Source organism: Mustela nigripes, chromosome 2 (assembly GCF_022355385.1).
Source record: "Mustela nigripes isolate SB6536 chromosome 2, MUSNIG.SB6536, whole genome shotgun sequence".
Lineage (NCBI taxonomy): Eukaryota > Metazoa > Chordata > Mammalia > Carnivora > Mustelidae > Mustela > Mustela nigripes.
The window spans coordinates 25,771,011-25,787,190 of NC_081558.1; the positions used below are offsets into that span (position 1 = coordinate 25,771,011).

At 40.1% G+C, this 16,180-nt stretch overlaps 1 protein-coding gene across 1 annotated transcript in view; it reads right to left on the reverse strand.

Annotated features, from left to right (window-relative positions):
- Positions 1-1,162: 1,162 nt before the first annotated feature.
- Positions 1,163-16,180, reverse strand: part of DNAH12 (dynein axonemal heavy chain 12) — a 209,709-nt gene continuing 194,691 nt past the window's right edge. Inside the window, exons 65-73 of the mRNA XM_059387847.1 lie at positions 15,211-15,348; positions 12,886-13,119; positions 12,414-12,602; positions 10,520-10,623; positions 9,179-9,383; positions 4,920-5,057; positions 4,382-4,473; positions 2,629-2,696; positions 1,163-1,435 (exon numbers count right to left, since the gene is read on the reverse strand). Of these exons, the coding sequence (XP_059243830.1) occupies positions 1,245-1,435; positions 2,629-2,696; positions 4,382-4,473; positions 4,920-5,057; positions 9,179-9,383; positions 10,520-10,623; positions 12,414-12,602; positions 12,886-13,119; positions 15,211-15,348 (1,359 nt within the window). The 3' untranslated portion in view covers positions 1,163-1,244. The remainder of the gene's footprint in view (positions 1,436-2,628; positions 2,697-4,381; positions 4,474-4,919; positions 5,058-9,178; positions 9,384-10,519; positions 10,624-12,413; positions 12,603-12,885; positions 13,120-15,210; positions 15,349-16,180) is intronic.

The window sequence follows — 16,180 nt, forward strand, 5'->3', positions numbered from 1 at the left end:
AGGGATAAGACTAAAAATTACAGCCACTGCAGACCAGCATCCGTTTTCCACTGGAGAGGCCATTTTTCTCAGACCGATTTATCAGAGCGTCTCTCCTACCTATCCTGAGTCACAGCGGAGCCCCACCTGCATTTCCTCCATGTTAGAGAGCTGCAGCCTAAAGTGTCCTGAGACTCCCAAGAAAGGAATTAATTCCATACAAGATGATAAAATTTCGACTGTAGTTTTGTTTTGTTGAAATGTTTTAAAATTGTTAATCTATACCATTATCAATATATGCTAAATAATCTTAACTATTAAACATAACAAAGAGACACTTGGCATTGCCAATCAAACATGAAAGCAATGCCCAGCAGTGTGTAGGCCCATCCCCAGCCATCTTACTACCTTTGCACGCAGACTTCACTGTCTGAGTTAACTTGCCTCCACACGGGGATACGGTGAGCAGTGGAGCTAATGCTATAAAAGCGTGAATGTAAGGGGTTTAGGTCTGGGATTGTTTTGATATTTTCCTTATTTAGAATCCCCTCTGGTAGGTGAGTGGAAAGTCAACTATTACTGAAGCTGAAAACATGACTTAACACTTGTGAAAACATATTTTCTGATACTAAATTTTATGCAGTTAGTCTCCCCAAATCTGTTTTTCACCTACATAGAAAATAAATAGAAGTTCCAAAGGTTTCTCAGATGCTTCAAAGAAACATTTCCTTCAGGTTTTCTAGACGAGCTGTATTCCAGTCAAGCAAGAGTGGTACATCAGGGAGGAGGGCTGTGAAAAGACCATTTAAAAGAAAGACACATGGGGTGCCTGGGTGGCCCAGCCTGTTATGTATCCAACTCCTGATCTCAGCTCAGGTCTTGATCTCAGGGTTGTGAGTTCAAGCATTGGGTTGGACTCCACACTGGGCATAGAGCCTACTTCAAAAAAAAAAAAAAAAAAATGAGGGGCGCCTGGGTGGCTCAGTGGGTTAAGCCGCTGCCTTCGGCTCAGGTCATGATCTCAGGGTCCTGGGATCGAGTCCCGCATCGGGCTCTCTGCTCGGCAGGGAGCCTGCTTCCTTCTCTCTCTCTCTGCCTGCCTCTCAGTGTACTTGTAATTTCTCTCTGTCAAATAAATAAATAAAATCTTTAAAAAAAAATGACACGAAGATACTTGGTTTTATAATATATATATTTTGAAGTATGTGAAGATAACACACATTTTTTTTTAATGTCTTTCATATATTTTCCCAAGTTTTTCCAATCTAGTTGTCCAACTGACACAGCAAAGCAACCCCACGCTTGATCCAGTGTTGAGTGGGTTGGTCCGTCTTCAACAACATTGCAATAACAAAGTTAGTGGAATGTCCTGTAGTGGAAAGGGTTCCTTTACGTTCACTTGTCTTGTAGAGGGGACAGACGTAGGCATTTGATTTCACAATCTGAGACTTCAGAGCTTGGAAAAGAAAGAAATACGTTCATTTGGTAAAGGGAAAGCAGTGCCTGGGACTAAAAGACCAACTATTTTAGTACTAAAGCAAAGATCATGATTACAATATTTGAACATTTTGATGTTGTTATTGTTAGTTTACTGTGGGAATAGGATTCTGGCTGTGGAACAAGACAAGTGATTTCATGTGGTGTGTGATTCTTAGTCTACAGGATAGAAATCGAGAGCTTTCAGGAATCCTGATAACTCAGCCAGCATGAAAACACTCGGGAGGTTGTGGGAGAGGAGGAGAATGTAGGGAAGAAGGAATAAAATACATTAGGTAATGAGGCGGGCATAAAAAGAGAGACCACCACTGCTTGGAACCCGAATGCAAGAAATGCATAAATCAGAAGGAGCGGAAGTTACTGTTTGCTTTCAGCAGGTTATTACTAGGAAAAACTCACTAACTCTTACCTACTCACAGAAAGAACCTACATATTATCCTTGAAAGGCCCGATATGAGATATTAGGAGCCTTTCCAAACTAAGGCTGCATTTCTTGGAGTTATAATTGAACTGCGTTACTAATGAAAATGCTTAATTTGTGAGGTGGTGATTGTGGGTGATTTGGAAACGTTTCCATGGATAGTTAAAGGAGAACAAAAACACTAGAGAAGAAAGAAAAATTGAAGGAGTCTCATTTGTTCAGATTCAGGGAAAAATAAAGGTAGCAGAAGTCAGGAAGGAGCAAGGAGCTTTCCCAGGAGAGCAGAGCTGGCCTCCACACCCTGTGCCTTGCAACAGCTGTGCCTTTGGGCACCTGGATGGCTCTGGGGCTTAGGGGTTTCCTGTAGCCAGAAGACTCTAGCCACCAGCTGTGTGTTTCTGAGAGGTGTGCAAAGGCTTTTCAGCATCAAAATATTGATGGGAAGCTCTGGACTCTGGAAAAGTAGAAGGGGGGGGGGGGGGGGGCAGAGAAAATGTTGCATTCCATGGGATAAGAGCAAAAAGAGGCAGAATGATATCTCCAGAATAATATGAATTCAACACAAAACAGGGGAAAAATATATTTCCAATGTAAACATTCAGTCGCTATTTATTGTAATTAAACAATGTTTTAATAGGTTTGAACAAAGACTTAATTGGGGGAGCCGTTAAAAATATCTATGATTACCCTTCTCTAAAACTCTTAAGAAACTTTATTAGAGGTAGACTTACTTGGTTTTATCCATATGATGGGCATCAGGTCAAATAGAAGTTTGGGACGTTGTTCGGCAAGCAATCCACTGAGAGGACAAATAAACATGTTTATTAGAAGTAAGATGAAATTTGCTTCTAGAAACTGCTATTTAGATATTGGCTTTTAATACAAGAGAGGATCAGAAATACTCAGAGAAAGGAATATAAAACAACACAAAACACAGCCAAGGAAGAGACAGTGAATAATTAAAAGAAACAAAAGATAATTATGGCAAGGCAGTGTGTGCAAACAGTGGACAAATATTAATTCCTGCCACTTTTTAAAAAATATTTTATTAATTAATTTATTTATTTTAGATAGAGCACAAGCAGGGGGAAGGGCAGAGGGAGCGGGAGAAACGGTCTCCCCACTGAGCAGGGAGCCCAACTCAGGGCTCAGTCCTAGGACCCTGGGATCATGACCTAACCCAAAGGTAGACGCTTAACCAACGGAGCCGCCTAGGGAACCCTTCCACTTTTTAAGCACAGTCCATGAGGTCAACACTATTGTATCACCTTTGGTTCCCACTGTGGCCTTGTCCCTATTCCTGTTCCACTCATGAAAAGTGGAGGCTCAGAGAGATTGACACAGACCTTCAGCGCCGGAGTCAGAATTCAAATGTACATCTGCCTATCTAGAAAACATGGTTTCTTTTCCCTATGCTAGATTGTCTATTTGTTCAAAAAAAAGAGGGAAGGAGGAAGGGAAGGAAGGAAAGAGAGGAGGAGGAGAGGGAGGGAGGAGGAGGAGGAAGGAAGAAAAAGATGAATGAATACACACTTTAGGAAAGGGAAGTTAACACAAATGTCAGTACTGTGATGAAAAAGAAGACAGACAGAAATAACCACAGGAACTAGACGCAGCTAAGTCTCCTCTTCGCCCTGTCTTGGAATGATCTCTCTAGAGCCTCCGTCTTGCTGCCTTCAAGTGCCTCTCTGGGCTTCAGCCTTTAACCCTCCCTTGAGAGCAAAGCCTAACTCCGACCTTGGAAATAGAGGACTGTGCTTATTAATGAACTGATAAAGAGCAGGGCTCCAAGGGAAATAATCACTCCCCTTCCCTCTTAGCCCGATGTACATTTTTAAAAATTTATATATTATTTGAGAGCGAGCTTACACAAGCATGAACTGGAGAGGCAGAAGGAGAGAGAGACAATGTCAAGCAGACTCCCAACTCAGGGCTTGATCCCACCACTCTGAGATCACGACCTGAACCGAAACTAAGAGTCTGCTGCAGAAGTGACTGTGCCACCGAGGTGCCCCTTCCCTACGTATGTTAAACAAGAATAGCAATGCTCAGTTTCCCAAGCTGGAAATTCGGTCTTGATTTTAAATATTTATTTATTATGTCATCAAAATCTAAGAGAAAGTTTCCCATTCACCAACAGAAATGGGAAGTATACTATAACCATAAAATGTTTGAAAGTGAGGCATTCCTGCCTGTTATAATAGAAGGTAACAGTCCTAAAACAGAAGAAGAAAATAATTTCAACTAAATTTTCTACTAGTTAGACCATTGAAATATTAACTACAAATTCTTCAGGACCTAAAAATACTGATCAGTTGCTCCAGCCTGAGTAATGATTTATGGCAAGGATTCTGTTATTTTTTACTGCTTGCCATAATTCCCTAGAAGAGGCCCTTGTTGGGGTGGGCGGGAGGGAAGCAGCCGATGCCATGTTTTACTCATTCAGCTACAACTACAGACGTCTCTGCGGCTGAGAGCCCTGACCTTGTTCTGTCCCAGCGTGCTCCGTCGAGATACAATCCGTGGATGAACACGCCGTCTTCAGGGGCCGTCTCGGATGTATCCGAAGGAATAACCTGAAGGGAGAGGCCCATACTCGTAATGGTCTCTTTCCCAGACAACTTTGTCTCATAAGGAAAACATCTGCTCAATTTTCAGAATGTATTCAGGGAAACTCCACTCTATAATGGCTTATATCAAATTTTCAGTAAAAGTGTAAATATAAAAATGTATAATACAGTTCTTTTTTAAGCATTTTTTTCAGGTTTTACTGTACCTTATATTGGTTTTTGTTAAAACAGTAGAGGAACATTAGATTATTTGAGTGGAAATTGAAATATAGAAAAGTCCTATCAGACGCAGTGAGACAAGTATCATCTACTTTCTTCATGAAACACAAAGAATGGAAAGAAGTCAAATAGTTTATAATGGACCATAAAGATAGGAATTTTGTATCTCTTCCTTGTTTAAATACATGATTTTGATATAATGATAGACTGTGGAGTTCAGGGGGTTACTGTACCTCAAATTCATATCCTAGTAAATCAATAGGGATGGTGTATTTTCTGGCATAATTCTGCATCGCTCCAGTAAGGAAGGCTTGGGTGAAAAAGAATCCTGAGAGCCAGAACACATTTGGTTTTCCTGAATTATGCCAGTCCTGTAAAGGGCAAAAAAAAAAAAAACATTATGTTCATTTTCCAGCTCAAACAGCTTCACTTCATAGACAATACCCGATTCTGGTTTTTGTGCTGCCCACACTTTCCATCACAGGACTCTCTTCCCTGACACACAAAACATGCAACCTTGACCTTCTACTTCTTTGCCTTTATAGTTCCTCTTCTTGGAAAGATCAAACTAATTTTAATATTAAATGAATAAAACAAAGTTTGAAAGATTCACATCTTCTACAAAGAGCCAAAGGTAAATTATTTGGAAATTTTTATATTACTTAATACCACTCAAAAGCCATTACCGTCAGCCATCTTACACATCATAGCACAGAGCCCCTGTGTGTTGATTCCAGCTCCTCAAACCTCTCAACTCCCACTGCCCCCTCCAGAGAGCCACTTCTTTCTGTACTTATGTGTCCATCTTCTCACATTTTCCCTCTCTCCTCAGTACATCTAGAGTCATGTTTGCAGTCAACTTCACCATGCATGGCTCGGACTGGGTTTAGCACCTTGCATAGTTCTTTAGAGATCTACTACTACTCTACAAACTAAAGTCTCAGCATTTTAGTCTCCTATATGAGAGATCTCACAATCTTGCCTCAAAACTGTATTTCCGCTTGGTCCCTTTTATTAATTCCCCTTCAAGCATCTGGCATTCTAACCCAACTATTTGCTGGTCTCTTCTCTGCATTGGAGGGACATCCACTGTACTGTATTTTCAGCTTATCTTCAAGTGACACGACTCTTAACACCCCGATGGAGGCTTTCCTCCACACTCAACTCAAGTGCTTCTGGTGCAAGAACTTTCCACACTCTCAACCCAAGTGCTTCTGGTGCAGGAACTCCACCTCCTGGGGTGGGCGCGTGATTCAGGCCGGCCGAGGATACCTGCAGTCATCGTGATCGATTCAGGAATGGACACATGACCCAGTCAAAGCCAGAGATGCAGAGACTCTTGCTGGGACTTGTGGGGAAAAGACGCTCAGCTCTTTGAAACTGTGTGGATGTGGGGCCAGAGTTGCTGCTCTTTTGCTACCATCAGAAAAGAACCTCCCTGGGGATGGAGTCAAGCCTCAGAGAAGTGGAGCCAGGAGACAAGGTGCAAAAATCCAGGACCAGGAAGCCATTTTGCACCCCAGGTCAGCCTGATGCTCTGGGTTTTCCAATTACTGAGGCAATAAACTTTGTGTTTATGTCAGAATTTTTACAGCAGAATCAGTCTTAAATGAGATAGTGCCTTTCATCACATAGCTATCTTTAAGTCCTTTTCCATTTTCCCCACAGTGTCCAAAACCTCTTATCCTTTAGACTCAGCTCAAAGGCTTCCGCATCCAATAAACAAGCTGTCTGCTTTCCTGGGCTAGAAGAACTCTCTCTCTTCTTCAAATTCCCAGAACATTTTATGAGTTGATCTTTTATGATGCATCCCCTAGTCTACTGGATTTGTCTTTTCTTAGATACATAAGCTTATCCCCTTATAGACTATTGGCAACTTGAAGGCAGGGCTCATGTGGTCTTCACCCTTTCACCTCACAGAGGACACAATAGGATGTTTTGGACAAAGGGGTGGGGGTCTCAGTTCCTATTAGTTGAATGAACAGATGAATCAATAAAATGAACTCTGTCTCTGAGCGAGCAGTGCACTGTGGGAAGAAGCCTGCTTTGCTTCCTGGGAGGAAGAGACCAGACTGGTGCTAGATATGTTGCAACGGTACAAGCTTATCAAATCAAGAAGAGGTGGGAGGGGTGCCTGGGTGGCTCAGCAGGTTAAGCACTGGACTCTTGATTTCTACTTGGGTCGTGATCTCAGGATTGTGAGATCGAACCTGGCGTTGGTCGGGGGAGTACACAGCAAGGCATCTGCCTGAGATTCTTTCCCTCTTGCCCTACCACCCATCTCTCTCAAATAAATAAATAAATCTTAAAAATAAAAAAGAAGAGGTAGAGAAAGAAATGGAGCTTGACAAGGACACAAGCCAGGCAGAACCAGCACCATGAACAAAAAAGCTGTTAGAGCCCAGAAGGTGAGGGTATAGAAAATTCCCCTGCTCACTCCAGGGCTTTGTTTAGCCAAGAATGTCATGGGTATCTGGGTCAGCGACTTGTACAGGGCTTCTGAGTTAGTGACCATTTACTTAGCGCGTGCCAGGCACTGTGCTAAGCACTTTACGTTCATTACCTTATTTGGCTCACAAAATAACTCAGTGAGTTATTCCTTCCACTTTACAGATGAGGAGACTGGAGGGCAGAAAGATGAATACCATCTTGCTCAAAGTCACACAGACACTAAGTGTCAGATAACTAGGATGAATGGTGAGACAGAAAAGAAGAAAAAAGAGAAAACTCTGGACAACTCATTTGCTTAACATGGTAACTCTAAAATGCATTGGGGGGGGGGGGCGCCTGGGTGGCTCAGTGGGTTAAGCCCCTGCCTTTGGCTTGGGTCATGATCGCAGGGTCCTGGGATCGAGCCCCATATCAGGCCTCTCTGCTCAGCCGGGAGCCTGCTTCCTTCTCTCTCTCTGCCGGCCTCTCTGCCTGCTTCTGATCTCTCTCTGTCAAATAAATAAATAAAATCTTTAAAAAAAAAATAAAAAAATAAAATAAAAATAAAAAAATAAAATGCATTGGGAGGTGAAGTCAAGAGTCCAGGAGAAAAAAAAGGAGAGGGGAAAACCATACAGTTTCCCTAAGGGTAAGGGGACAATCGGGGAGAGATCCATTCAGAGGAAGCTGTGTGGCGAAGGGTGATAGAAGTGCCCAATCATGAGTGAGATCTTTCTTACTCATTTGAATGGAATGATTCCAAGGGGGAAATTCAAATTTCAGCGAGTAGGGAACGTGGCATGAAGTTTTTATTAACAACAACAAAAGAAATTTGTCCTGGAGCTTCTCCCTGTTGGCACCGTGCCAGGACCCCTCTAAAAGACCAACGTAATGATTCTTTGAGGTCCTTTAGGAAGGAAGCAATATATGGGAAATGGAAAGCAGTTCCAATAAGTTTCAGAAAAGCTTGGGAAATGAACTAAAGTGTTTAAAAAAAAAAAAAAAGAAGATTGTGGCAAGGGGAGGATGCGAGTAACGATATGTCAAATGCTTCTGGAAGGGATGGGAAGAGGCCGGTACACACAGGACGAACTCAGAAAGCTGTGAATGCGGCTGGGGCTCGGCCCGATACATACAGCTTCACTTATCCAGTCAGCAAAGATGAAAAGGGTTAATTCTGAGAAACAGGCACTCATATTCACTGTCATTGGGGATACAATTAAATAATTTTTTGGAGGCTGACTAGGTAATGTCTATCAAAATCCCTACAAATAGGCAAATGGAATTGATGAAAGCACTAGAAGAAGGATCCACTGACCAACAGGAATTTTTCTAGAAAACACAAGGATGGTTTTACACTTGGAAATCTAGTGACATAATTCAATGCAATAACAAGCTGAAGAAGGAAAAAAGTCACCTCATCAGCAATAAATGCTGCAAAGGCATTTGATAAAGTTCAACAAGTTATGATGTTACAAAAGAATAGTCCACTTTTGCTGGGTTCTTACCACACACCATCAGACTCTTGCCTTGTGAGATAAAATTGACTGTTTTACGGAGGAAAAAACTGTTAAGTGGCAACTCTCCTACAGCCTGAACACTGAAAACCGCAGTTTCCTAGACTTTTTTTTTTGTCTCTTAAATGTAAAATCTACACAAAAAGCTCCTAGAAATTTATTTTTCAGAAACAGCCTTGAGGAAAAATGGGCTGAAGAGATGAAGAGGCAATTCACAGGAGAAATACAAATGGCAAGCACGTGTACTAGACGAACAAGCCCACTAACTAATTAAAAAAAAATAAAAATAGGGCACCGGGGTGGCTCGTTGGTTAAGCATCCATCCAGCTCAGAATGACCTGAGCTGAAGGCAGACACTTAACTGACTGAGCCACCCAGATGCCCCTATTTTCAATATTCTAAAAGTTTGGTTAGATTATCATGAAACTGCTAACCACACTGCTCAACTCAGAGACATTCAAGTGATTGGAGCATTTCTAATCTCTCTCCGGTCAACCAAAAAATAAAATTATATGTATATATAAATAAAACATATAATCTTTTACCTGTAAAAATTTCAACCGGGCTAGAAAATCTGTGATATAACTTGCTAGGGGTTTAAGACTTGGGTATGATCGTCTGGCCCATATCTCTGGAACCTTTCCAACAAGCAAACTGCCAGAGAGTGCCTCCAGTGCAGAATCCATTACAACCACTCCCTTAATAGCTTTTTCAAGGTCCTGTAGAGTGTTGCGTATAGTTTTAATTAAACTGCAAAGAAAGAAATTAAGTCATCAATGTACATGTGAGGTTAAATACCAATGTCTGTCTTTCAGAAGAAATAGCAGAAATCTCATTCACAGCGTTATGGGAGTGTTTCCCTAAATGGAGTCATCTCCCACTTGGTAAGGGAAGGTACTTTTAGGTGACACTTAGATGAACATTTTTCATTTTAATCATTACATAATATAGAAAATAATATTTCAACGTTGCTACTTTCTGGGTGTTATGGCTTAAAACCAGGCTAATTTAAGCAGAGAATGATTTTAGGGAAAATGTCAGGTAAATACCATTAAAGGGTAAAATGCAAATACAAAAAAAGTTATGAAGGTGTAATGCAAAGGCTGAAACTTGTGAAATAATTCCTTAAAGCATAAACCATAAATTCATGGATATACTTGCAAATACTTTGCTTCCCATGTAGGCCCAAACTGCTAAGAACACTGTAAATAGACCTGAGCTGAGGGTTTTAGTCTAGAAGCCTAGGCAACTGAAAGACTGAGAGACAGTACGTTATTACATATAAATACATATGGTCTTTGTATAAAAAGTGCTGACTTAAGGCATCACAGTGTTTTAGTATATTTTTAAGTGTTGACAAGTCCAGAAATCCAAATAAACTTGAAAACACCTTAGAAAATTCATAATTCATTCAAAACAATTTCTCTATACCTTAAGCCAGTATTGAATAGTAGAAAATTCAATTAAAATATTCAAAGCAAATACTTTGTTCACTGTCATGGGGTATGTAATTGACCTAGGTGGGGCTCAGGAAGGAGAGGTGTATATGTATCAAGTGGCAGAAAAATGACAAAAGACTTGTCGTTGGCTCATTTGGTCTTTAGTTCCTGAGGAGATTAATAACGGGTGGGTGAGAATTACAACTAATGAATATTTTCACCAGTAAAAACAGATCTCATTTCCACCATCATTTTTGCATTCTAAAAGGCACCTTCACTGCTGGGGCAGAACACCATACAACTTTAGAGCATGCAGGTGGATCCTAAGGAAATGACAGGTTTTGATAATTTTTACTAAAAATTATAATTCAAACCAGTGTGCTTTTTTTTTTTTTAAATCAACTTTGATTGGTTGTTTTCTGAACCACTGGGGAGAGAGATCCTTACTTGTTAAATCTTTCCATTTCTTGTACTAATACGGTATTCATGCTTTCTTCGTATCTTACAGGAAACTTCAGTAGCGCTAATTCAATGTCAAAATCACTTGGTAGCTAAGAAAATAGATTTTGAAGATCACGTATTACCTTGGGAATGGATAATTCGTTTCATTCAGCTATCACATCACTGGTAGCTAACCCCAGGCAGTTACTACGTGCTAGGCGTTGTGCTGCTTTCCGTACATTATTGCATGTAATCCTTACCATGCACTCTCAGGGGGCTGTTGTCATCTCCATTTTACAGATGAGGCTATTCAAGTACAGTTGACCCATGAACAACACAGGGATTAGGGCACCGACCCCCTGACCCCACATAGTTAAAAAATCCAAGTATAACTTCAATTCTCCAAAAACTTAACTATTAATAACCTACAATTGACCAGAAGCCTTGCCAATAACATAAACTATCGATTAACATATATTTTGTAGATCATATGTATTACATACTATATTCTTACAATACAGTAAGCTAGGGAAAATAAAATGTGATTAAGAAAATCTTAGGGAAGAGAAGATATGTTTATAGTGCTGTGCTGTATTTATCAAAAAAATTCACATATAACTGGATCTGTGAAGTTCAAACCTTTGTTGTTCAGGGTCAACTCTACAGAGAGGTTGAGTGACTGCCCAGGGCACACAGCCAAAAGATGATCTGTTTAAATCCACAGGTCTCTAACTGCAAAGCCAATGCTCTTTGCTACATGCTATCGCAATTTGCAGAAGGTATATATTTCTGAAACGTTGTATAATTTCCTTTTGTAAGATGAATCTTATTTTTCACTGATAAAACCGATTTGCCATTTCCTGTTTTATATTTATTTCCAATCTATTATCAACTGGCTCCCAATAGCTTAGCTTATCCCACTTTCAAATAATTAATGCGTGACTACAGTAAGGGTCCAAGGAACAGGGAGACAGAAGGTGTCAAGTGTCTGCTTTCTCTGAAGCACCTGTGAGATGCTTGAGACATGAAGGGAACTTTGGGACTGATAATCAAGCCTCAAGACCTTGGAATTCACACTCTTAAAAGGCAAAGAAGCTTTCTAGTCAAGGAGTTCCAGATAATGGTCCCTGAGTGGAGCAAAAGAATTATTGTAAAGTCACAAGGCAAGGCCACCAAGGCAGAGGAGAGGAGTGTTGCTATCTGTGGGCTTTCCAGGCAGGTGGACCACAGGTCAGGCTCTGCTCTATCAGAATACCTGGTACTGAAATATGGCGCTAATTATAGCATTTACCCTGGAGGGCAACTGTGAAGATCTGCGCTGGTGACCATAATCTTTTTAAAGTTCCCTTAGTATTTCCTTATTGAATTTAAGACACAGAAAAAAAGTGAGAAAAGAGTATCATTCCACTTTACCTGGAGACTAAGTATTTTGAGCTATAGTATGAAGGAAAAAAAAAAAAGCTGTAGTTACTAATTTAGTGCTGATCTTACTCCCTGTGCCCCCTCTCTAAGGTATAGATTAAAGTTGATTAAAAACCATTCACCCCTTGAACCAGCAAGTTCAGATAACTTCCTCCAGTTTTTATAAAGCAGATCCATTATCTGTGCTTGGAAATGATAATAAGTCACATGTTCATTAGCTCATCCACAACTGTAGTTACTAGGAACTTACACTGTGCCAGGCATCACGCAGAGCTCTTTATTCATGACCTCTTAAATGTTCACAAAAACCTTATACGGCTAGCACTATGATCACCACTTTACAGGTCTGGGAACTAAGACTCACAAAGGCTCAGTTTCTCACACAAGGTCCTAATGCTGCTAAACGGAATCTTCAGATGGTCATTTCAGTACCATTTTAATTTATAGGATAAGCAACATATTTTAAACTAAACATCACCTTCTTGAGAATATCTTTGGTGATTTCCAGTAGAATCTGGTCAGCACTCCCTGAGGATCCTGTCTGTTTGGAGCCTCCCTGGGTGAGGAGCAAGGATTCAAAGAGGACTTTGGTTTGTTGCAGATCTTTGGAAATATCAACATTTTCATGTAATCCAAATATCTCAGGGTGTTGAGTGAATGGAAGATTCTGCCGGGAAACAGATGAAGCAAGCATCACATTTCCACCAGCTACATTAATTCATAAGGTGTAAACACATGCAGACCTAAAAGGGTTAAAAATCACCTACACATTAAGCACCCAGGAACCAAACTCTTCCAGTTTTCAGTAATGGCCAGAAACAAAAGATACTGAAAGTTGACTGAAACCATACTACTTGTCTAGCCCTCTACATTACAGGGGAACACTTCATTATTTGCTTTTAGAAAATTTAGGAACACTGAAAATTGCTATTTTCAGTGGCATCAGTTACCTTAATGAATTCAGTATACTCATCGTAGGTGCCTTTAGGAGGTGCAACATAGTTTCCACTGGGAGAAAACTTGTAATGAGGGTTTTCAATGATTTGTGGGTTATAAAAGTCAGCCAGCATGGTTAAGAGGAGACGTCTGTCCCAATCATCTGTCACCCTTCCACCATAATTACATTCCCCAGTCAGGTAGGAGATAGCTTCAAATGGAACAGTATTATATTCATTTATAAATAACTGAAACAAAGGAAAAATAAAATGAGAAAAAATTCACAAATTTTCACTTCATTTCCATTTTAAAATGACATTAAACACCTGTCAATCATCTATCTATATGCCCAGAAGTGGGGCTGAAAGAACTATCATCACAACTTACCTCTGGAAGGCTATGATTATTAGTGTTTATTTTATTTTGATTTATTTATTTATTTATTTATTTATTGAGAGAGAGAAAGAGTGAGAATAGGGAGGGATGCTAAGGACGAGAGATTCTCAACCAGGCTCCCTGCACAGCGCAAAGGCCAAAGCCCCACATGGGACTCAATCTCACAACCCTGAGATCACGCCCTGAGCCCAAGCCCAAGTCAAGAGTCAGATGCTTTACCAACTGACTGAGCCACCCAGGTGCCCCATTAGTGTTTATTTTATTTTTATTTTAAATTATTTTGCTTATCTGCATCTTCCAATTTTAGGGTGGGGAAATAAACATGCATTGTTTCTGTAATAAGAAAAACATTTAACAAAAAAAGATGACATGAAAATTACCAAGTCTTTTTCATATGAATTTGAATAAACCTTGTTTTAGGGAACTGGCTGTTAACTGGGGCAATTTTGTCCCCTAGGGGACCTTTGGCACTATCTGGGGACATTTTAGATCAGTGGTTGGGGGTGCTACTGCCATCTACTGGCAGAAGTTTAGGATGCTGCTAAACACTACACAGGCCAGCTGCCCACAGCCAGGAGCTATCTGACCCCAAATACCAATAGCGCCCAGGCTGAAAACCTGGTGCCTGACTTAGGGCACTGTCATTAAATGTCATTAAATGTGATTAAAACAAAGTAATCACAATTTTTAGTGCCAAAGCCTGGTTCACACAATATGACACCTCTTACAATAGTAATAAAAACTACTATTTGCATAGCTTTTACATTATCTTACTCATCTCCCAATAACCATATCAAACAGGAAGCAGAGTCTGGGAAATGTGAAATGATATGAAGGCCTGAATTTTATTTCTTCCAGTTCCAGATCCTTTACTTTTTCCCATAGACAGGAACTTTTGGTATATATATATTTGGATGGTATAAGTTACCAGATGAGAACTTTTCCTGCCACTGAAAATTACCTAAGAGTGCAGGAATTATAACAGAACTGAAGCACAGTTAAGAAAAAATATTTCCAAGTTAAAAGAAGGTATCATTCTTTGTTTGAGATTCCCATGTTTTCAGGAGGAAGAGAAGTATCAAGAGATATGAACAGGAGACACAGGAAAGTTGTCTTTTGTGGCAGGATAAGTTATTTGTGAGAGAGGTAAGTTTCTCCCTTTCTTATTTTTGGGGGAAGGGAAAGGTAGGTTTAACTGGGTTTCCCCCCTTTCCCAAAACCAAAGGAAGAGATCCCAAGAGAAATTCATGTTAAAATTGTGGCATATGCAAGACACAGAGACTAATAATTTATTCCTTGGTTGTGAACTTAACCCTAAGTGTGCTTATCTGCCTCTCTGGAAGCAAGAGGTAGCCAGCTGGTAGGACCAGGTGAAGATGATTTAAAGACTGACCCCCTTCTCGAGTACCCAGTTCTTGGCAATAAAAAAAGAGGATTTAGTCTATGCCTGTCAGCTCCAATGTTTGGGCTGGGAGGGCTGATGACACCAGAGGCTGCAGGCCGGGACCTGGCCAGAAGGTGGAGAATTCTCAGTTGACCAGTTATCTGCAGTAGGATGATTTCAGCAAAGTGTTCTCCAAGCTTAGGCTGTGTCAGTTTAATTAAATCAGTTAAATGCTGAGCAGGGACCCTGATGTGTGGCTCCATCCTAGGACCCTGGGATCATGACTTGAGCTGAAGACAGACACTTAACCAACTGAGCCACCCAGGCTCCCTGAGACAATAAGTTTCATTATGGTTTAAGCCAGTTTGAATCAGGTTTTCCATTACTTGCACCAGAAAAAATCCACAGAGGTAGTGCTTCATAAACCATGGTTATAATTACTCCATCTACCCACCCACTAGTGATGTTGGGAGGATTAAGTTTATTTTAAGCAAAGGGAGTTGTCTAGGGCCTGACACACAGTGATCCACCATCAATGCTAATTTCTTTCTAATTTTACCTGTAGTTGTCGAATACTGATGCGTAAGTCTGATTCATTAAATCCATATGGAATGTTCCAGCCAAGAGGACCAAATTTCTTTCTCTCTTGTACAAGGGCGTGAAAAAAACAAACTCCAAACAGCAACTTCTCCCATGTCTTGAATATAAAAATTAGGCAACAAGAAAAAGTTCTGATCAGATTTATATCAGTAAAATGAGGGGAATCAACAATTATAAGATTCTATGATCATATATTTCTGTAAACTTCTTTTTAAAAAAGATGTGCTAACTCAAACAATGCATGTTATAAAAAGTTTTAATCTTATGACTTAAAACCCCCAAAGCTAGACAAACTGCAATATTAAACTTTGTTAAAATGCAACAATTCTACCATTTGCCAAAGTACTGGCTATGTATACTTTGGTGTTGCTTCACAGATATTTATAACTTCAATACTTAAAATGTTATCCCACAGACTCAATGGCATATGCTTAAGACTAGAAGGGTGAGGGCATAATTAATTATTATGATAGGAATAAATCCCAATATATAGTTCCTGATTTTATGACTTTCCATTCGGAGATCATTTTTGAAACCTTTGTTTGTTTACTCTGGCCTGGCATCTTCATATGCGGGACAGGTATGTCAGAAGGGATGGGCCTTTCCCTGAGCCTATGTCAGTACTCTGGAGGATGGTCACCCACCTCTTTGAGGAACCCCCCAGTAAGTTTCAAGTATGCTACCTTGATGTTTTAAATTCGATCATTTCAAACAGAGCTCCAAATGCAGGAAAAATCCAACTATCTTCATGTGATGTAGTAGAAATTATTTATATAATATTAAAATGCAAGTACACCATGGCCTTACTGAATAACTATATTCTTGAAATGTTGTACATAAATTAAAGCATATTTTAAAGAAATGGAGTGAAAGCTGTGGTGAAACATTTAAAAGGGGAAAAACTTTTGGCAGTGAGAGCAATAACCTAA